Source organism: Malus sylvestris, chromosome 11, assembly GCF_916048215.2.
Source record: "Malus sylvestris chromosome 11, drMalSylv7.2, whole genome shotgun sequence".
Taxonomy (NCBI): Eukaryota; Viridiplantae; Streptophyta; class Magnoliopsida; order Rosales; family Rosaceae; genus Malus; species Malus sylvestris.
The window spans coordinates 12,390,727-12,397,910 of record NC_062270.1 but is presented as its reverse complement, the minus strand read 5'-3'; the positions used below and the strand labels follow the sequence as shown (position 1 = coordinate 12,397,910).

At 36.8% G+C, this 7,184-nt stretch overlaps 1 protein-coding gene across 1 annotated transcript; it reads left to right on the top strand.

Annotated features, from left to right (window-relative positions):
- Window positions 1-2,292: 2,292 nt before the first annotated feature.
- Window positions 2,293-6,910, top strand: LOC126590735 (protein CNGC15b-like). The gene is made up of 8 exons (XM_050256233.1): window positions 2,293-2,725; window positions 3,376-3,466; window positions 3,680-4,223; window positions 4,311-4,523; window positions 5,026-5,312; window positions 5,559-5,670; window positions 5,776-6,012; window positions 6,119-6,910. The coding sequence occupies exons 2-8, from the start codon at window positions 3,438-3,440 to the stop codon at window positions 6,779-6,781; spliced, it is 2,085 nt and encodes a 694-aa protein (XP_050112190.1). The 5' UTR covers window positions 2,293-2,725; window positions 3,376-3,437; the 3' UTR covers window positions 6,782-6,910.
- The last annotated feature ends 274 nt before the right edge of the window (window positions 6,911-7,184 follow it).

Genomic DNA, 7,184 nt, shown 5'->3' with positions numbered 1-7,184 from the left:
GAGAAATAGAGAGGAGAGAGAGAGAGAGAAAATCTCTCTTGCCCAATTCAGTTCGAAAAACCCTAACCGGCCCACCCATCTTTTTCATCCAAGATCTCTCTCTTTAACCCACCCATCTTCTTCATCCAAGCTCTCTCTCTTTCTTTCTCTCTCTCTACATTTTGAATATGCACAAGAGCTCTCTCTCTAACCCATCCATCTTCTTCAAATTTTTACCTTTTCATTTGTAGGTTTTGTGAATTAGGTTTGCTTAATTTTGCTTTTTGATTGATGAATTTTTGGAGTTGAAGTGATTGGTTTAGTGTTTCTTGGAGGAGACCCAAATCCTTAAATTTTGATTTTTGATTTTATCATTTCTCTGATTTATATGTGGGTTTTCATTTCTTCTGTCTTATCCCTCCCTCTGCTCCCTCTCTCGATCCAAATTTACAAGCACTAAAATATGTTTTGGCTTTTGTTGCAATTAAATGAAAAAAATGTATTAAAGGTTAGTTGCCTTTTGGAGAAGAAATAAATTTGAGGGAAAAAAGAGAAATCAGAGTGGAAAGAAGGAAGAGAGAAGGATATGGACGAAATTGTTTCATGTACTCGTTCGCTCTTTTCGCATTAAGCTCGCTCATACACTGTATGTACACGACATGCACATGTTATGCTCACAGATCTGAGCTCAACCAAAAAACCCATAGCTCACAGCTCTCTCTTTGAAAAAAAAAATGATGCAATTAGATAAATAACCCTAAACTTTATATGAAGAACCGAAGATTCATTAATTTGAATTTGGTATCAAATTTGATTGGGTTCAAATATTTCAATGATTTGAAAATTGTAGCTTGCATGGGCACGAAAGAACCCAACTGAATCAAAAGAAATTGTTTCACGAACTCGTTTGTTTTTTTCGTATTTGCATGGCCTACGCTTGAATCAAAGGAAAAAGTAGTAAACTATGTTAATGTGAAGAGTATCAAAGATGTAAATACGCACCATATACAATATATGCACACCACATGCACATAATATGTACAATGCATCCACATGATAAGCATAGAACGGGAGAAACTTTAACGGCAACATATTGGTGTAGTGGATACAAGTAAAACATAATTGTTACGTATATAAGGTTACATTGACAATTTGAAAAGTCTTGTTACATATATCAACCACCGCTTAACCGTGCACGTGGAAACCATGATGCTCATTGTCGTTATTTCATGGACACGCATGACCCATAACGTCCTCTAAATGTTTTCTTAATTTTGTTGTTCACCAAGGCCAACTAGGTTGTGGTCATACTTGCTAAATTTCAGGGTACAACATATGTGCATCATAACTAGTGAACATTCCCGCTTCTCATATTAAGATGTAGCCATGCACAACACATGCACATTACAAAAAAAATTTCACAAAGTTCTGTAATTGAACACTTGAACCAGAAATCGTTCCATCTCAGTTTTGTAGCACGTCAAAACTTGAAATTTATTCCACAACCCATACGCCCTAACATGAAATACAAACCCTAGTTTAACTTCTAAGTATTAATTCATCTTACAAACAACTCATTTATTCCATAAATCATTGATGAAGGAACTTGGAACTAAACACCCTACTTTGCTATGTCTGCCAAAGCTTTAGTCACCGGAAAAAAAAGGATCTTTCCGGCCAAAATAGAAAATATGGTGCAAAACTCAGCTCACTCTTCTCACCTTTCTTTCGCATCCATTTGCTCGAAATCAGAGGTATGAGGTCAACCTAAAACCCAACTCTCTCCTCGCTTCTCTTTGGACTTCCCTCTCTTCGAAATCGAAGCTCAAAAATCTGAGCTCAACTTAGAAACTCATAACTCACAGAGCTCTTCGACATCCTCTCTTCCAAATGAGAACAATGATGCAATGGGCTGATGATTTGTAGTATTTATATGTGGGTATTCTACTAATTTCAGTTTTGTGCATAGTGTGCATGACTTGTGCATGGCCGATTTGTCCTATTTCTATCACAAGATTAAGAAATTATCTTTTTAAAGTATTTCCCTATATTAATTTGGATCATGCAATTGTATATTTACAATCTCATATAAATAATTCAGATTAAGAGTTTTTAATAACGTATTCAACGGTCTAAGAGTAAATACTCCCCTCAATCCCAACTTAAAAACCACGCTACAGGACACAGATAGAACACGTGTCAAGATTCCAAAAGCATGCATATCTAGCGTAGTCAACCCCTCCCGGGATCTTTACAAAGAAACGAGTAATAATATAGTAAAAATACAGCAACTCTGACCATTAGATTAAAAACAAAATTGCATAAACAAGGCAACGGAAGCATCTTCCTGTCTTTTCTCAACCTTCTCTTGATCTCTGGCTGTCTTGTATCCATTGGCAATGGAAAAGATATATAACTACTAACCCTATTTTTATATTTTGGAATCCAATACGCTAATGAAAATTAAAATAATTATTTCTTTGCTTAAGTAGTTTAATACTTCAGTCATTTTCTCAAAATTCCAAAGGTATTCTGGACGGGAAGAACAACGATGGGGCTCTTCAAGTCTAAAAACTCAGCACCTATATTTTAGATTTTCCATTTTTGAGCTAATTTCTTATTATTTTCTTTGCCCAAAATTTTTTTTGGAGTAATACCAATTGGGTTTTGAGCTGAAATCGGTAAGAAGCCTGAAAGAGTGATTTCATAGTTTATTGAAGCTTGGCCATGGAAGACAGAAAAACTTGTAAGTTTCTCTCTCTCTCTCTTTCTCTCTCTCTCTCTCTCTCTCTCTCTCTCTCTCTCTCTCTCTCAAGATTCTTGTGAGTTTTAGTTTTGCATAATATTTTAGTAAAACCCATTTGCCAGATTCCCAGAATGCTGAACCTGTTGCATTTATTTATTTAATCTTGATTTGAATATTGATAGAGTGTTGAGTTTTCAACTGTATTTACTTGTTTTAATTTATTTTGGTTTAATATTTCTATTTAGTTTTTGCAAGTTCAGGTTGCTCTACAATTCTGACACATTCAATTGCTTCAACACAATATATTTATAAAGGAATTTTAGGAGGCCTAATTATTTTTATTTTTATTAATCATAGAATAATCTTTTTTTTCCCCTCCTCAATGTGTATGCACAAAAATCTGAATGCAGTACAAGTCACATGTTTGATTTGCACTTTGGGGGTTAGAGTCTTTACAGCTTCATCTCCAAGTTGACATCTTTATTTCACATGTTTCACATGATTCCCGGTGAATGAGTATCCATGGCTGCAACATCTTCCCTGTTCTTGTGGCTTTGAGCTCATGCCGTGTCATTTTCGGTTTTTATTTCGAAGAGCCTTGATATTTGGATACAGTTGATTCATGGCCTAATATATGTTCGATTATCCAGTGTGTTTTACTACAGATCAATTCTGTTAACTGAAGACAAAGTGGTATTCTTAGAAGATTATCATGGGTTATGGTAATTCAAAATCTATAAGGTACATCTTTTTTCTGAATTCTGTTTCGGTTTCAAGCAAATATAATTTAGGTAATCTTAGTTTACGTTATCGTGTTCTAAACGATATTTTGCAATTGGATTTCTGTTTTTGTTATGAGTTTTGTAGTCTAATCATAGATCTTAGCATGATAAGCTGGCTTCTAATTTTTTTTTTTAATTTTTTTCATTCACATATGAATTTTGAAATTTTCAGATTTCAAGATGATGTTGAACTAGCAAAGCTACCTTCAGTCAATGAGGTTGGTGTGGTCAAGCTTAAGTATAAGATTGATGGGGGAGAAGTAGCAGAGCCCTTCGAAAAGGAGGTGTCCCGGAATACTGGAAAATCGTTAAAGGCTAAAGTTCTGTCCAGAGTCTTTTCCGAGGACTATGAGAGAGTGCAGAAGAAAATATTAGATCCTCGAGGACAGACTGTTCGCCGTTGGAACAAGATTTTCTTAGTAACTTGTTTAGTTTCTTTGTTCATGGACCCTCTATTCTTTTACTTGCCATCGGCGAGAGATGAATTCTGCATTAGTATTGGAGAACCACTTGAAGTTGTTCTAACATTTGTTCGATCAGTGGCTGATGTTTTTTACATAATCCAAATTTTTATTAACTTTCGCAAAGCTTATATTGCACCTTCCTCTCGTGTATTTGGGAGAGGAGAGCTTGTAATAGAATCTTCAAAGATCGCATTGAGATACCTACGCCTGGATTTCTGGATAGACCTCATTGCTGCGCTGCCCCTTCCTCAGGTATGTTACTTGAACACTTCGTGTACTAGCCCTATTGAGACAAATCTAATATGCACTAAATTTAGTCCTAAATTTTCGTTGTTTTAGGTCCTGATTTGGATTGTAATCCCAACCCTTAGCGGTTCGACAGTGACAAACACAAAAAACGTCCTTCGATTCATCATAATCTTTCAATACATACCAAGGCTCTTTCTTATATATCCGCTCTCATCACAAATAGTTAAGGCCACTGGTGTTGTGACAGAGACAGCTTGGGCAGGGGCTGCATATAATCTGATGCTATACATGTTGGCAAGTCATGTAAGTATAAAAAAGCTTGTTGCTTCTCTTTTCGAAACTTTGAAAAAGATAGATAGTTGTGCATCTACAGCTTGATCACAAGTAACACTTTATGGCATATAGTGAATGGGTAGACCGAGTGGCTAAGCCTAAGGATTTTCACTGAACCTTATCTTTCTCCAGCATATAGAAACACAAAAGAAGGAATAATTACAAACCTACATGGTTTTTGCAAAATGTGTTGCAGTTAAAAGTATTTCAGAAACAGATTGTTTGGTCTTAAGACTTAATTGATTTGTCGAAACCTGAAACGATCATCTGTCATTACTCTACATATAATGACCAAAATCAAAATTCCTCAATTCCTATTCTTGTATTGAATTAAACTGCCATGCTCATCTTCCTGACTGTCTAACAGACATTTGATGGTTTCTCACCTTTCTTATACATTGAACAATTAAATATGTAAGCAAAATGTAAAACTGATATGCCTTGCTGATTTTTTATTTTTCTCTGTGAAAAGGTTTTAGGAGCTTGTTGGTACCTTCTTTCAATTGAGCGGCAAGAATCTTGTTGGAGAAGTGTTTGTGGTCTTGCGAATACGTCTTGCAGATATGATTACTTTGACTGTCGTTGGGCTCAAGACCCTAACAGGAAGTCCTGGTACCAGTCGAGTAATGTCACAAATCTCTGTATTCCAGATAATTATCAGTTCGGTATTTATGGTGACGCGGTGACATATGATGTTACAACCTCGTCGTTCTTCAACAAATACTTTTACTGTCTCTGGTGGGGTCTAAGAAACCTCAGGTAAGCTGTTGTTTCTACAAATATCTGTTTATGATGTGCGTTCACTCATTTCTGATTGATAATTTAAGATTAGTAGATTACCAACTTATGTTCTTTGTAGAATTTTGAGCGACCTATATCTGTAACTTTTTTCAAATCTTCTTCACCAGATGTGTTTGCGAAGGGATTAACAATGCTTAGTGCATGAAAAGCTTTGGCTTTCTGGATTTAAACAATTTTAAGTAATTTTAGTTGAAATTTGTGCAGTTCTTTGGGACAAAATCTTTCAACAAGTACTTATGTTGGAGAGATAATGTTTGCTATAATCATCGCTACTCTTGGTCTGGTTCTCTTTGCATTGCTGATTGGTAATATGCAAGTAAGTCGTTGATCAGTGACTTCTCAATACTTGGCTTTTACTAAACAACTCATATATTTTTCGAAGTTCATATTTCTAAGTTTCGATCACCCTTTATAATTGCAGACATACCTCCAATCCACAACTGTGAGACTAGAAGAGTGGAGGATAAAGAGAACTGACACAGAACAATGGATGCGTCATAGGCAACTGCCTCCGGAGCTAAGACAGTCTGTACGGAAGTATGATCAATACAAGTGGTTGGCTACTCGAGGAGTTGATGAGGAAGCTCTTCTCAATGGCCTACCTATGGATCTTCGAAGGGACATCAAGCGGCACCTTTGCCTTGACCTTGTTCGACGAGTAAGTGATAACCTGTAACTACAAATAATTTTTTTTTATACTACTGCATAATCGTAATTGTAACCATTACGAATTTTTGTGTCTTCTTTTTTCATTTGGTGAACAGGTTCCTTTGTTCGATCAAATGGATGAAAGGATGCTGGATGCAATATGTGAGAGGCTTAAACCTGCCTTGTGCACCGAAGGCACATTTCTAGTCCGCGAAGGAGACCCTGTCAATGAAATGCTCTTCATAATTCGAGGCCACCTTGATTCTTACACCACAAATGGTGGTCGAACCGGATTTTTCAACTCATGCGGTATTGGTCCGGGTGACTTCTGTGGTGAGGAACTGCTGACATGGGCTTTGGACCCTCGTCCAAGTGTCATCCTGCCATCTTCAACGCGCACAGTCAAATCCATCTCTGAAGTAGAAGCATTTGCTCTAGTAGCAGAGGACTTGAAATTCGTAGCATCCCAGTTCAGAAGACTTCACAGCAAGCAACTTAGACACAAGTTCCGGTTCTATTCACATCAATGGAGATTATGGTCTGCATGTTTCATACAGGCAGCATGGCGTCGATGTAAGAAAAGAAGGGAAGCAGCCGAACTCAAGGCTAAAGAAAACCACACAGAAAATGAGCCTGCAAAACTTCCACCTGTGTCGGACTTGGTTACCTATGCTGCAAGGCTCGCTGCAAGCACCAGACGTGGTGCCAATAAGCATTCTGGGGTCGTTGGCTCATTGCAGAAGCCAGCGGAGCCTGATTTTTCAGTTGAGGAGGAATGAATGGAGAATCCATACAACTAGGGACTTTAAAATAGTGTGAATGGATGATCTGTGCTGTAAATTACTCTCTTAGGATATATACGATCAGATTCAGGAGTGCATTAATATAATTGTATGATTATTTGATTATTTACATTAGGTGACATTAGGTGATAGGAATGTTTGACTACTCGCGACTCTTTCAAGACCTTTTTAGTGTGAATTTTAAGGTGAGGCCAAATATTAGCACATGGTCCAACTTATATAAAAATAAGGACCAAGTTTAGCAAAGCGGTTTAGGACACTTGGCTACGGCATTGTGCCTACTTCCTTAAACCCGAGTTCAAATCCCACTTCATGTAAACTGAAAATAGTTCAGAAAATATTATCAAAAAGTTAGACAAATAATAACAGGATAAAAATA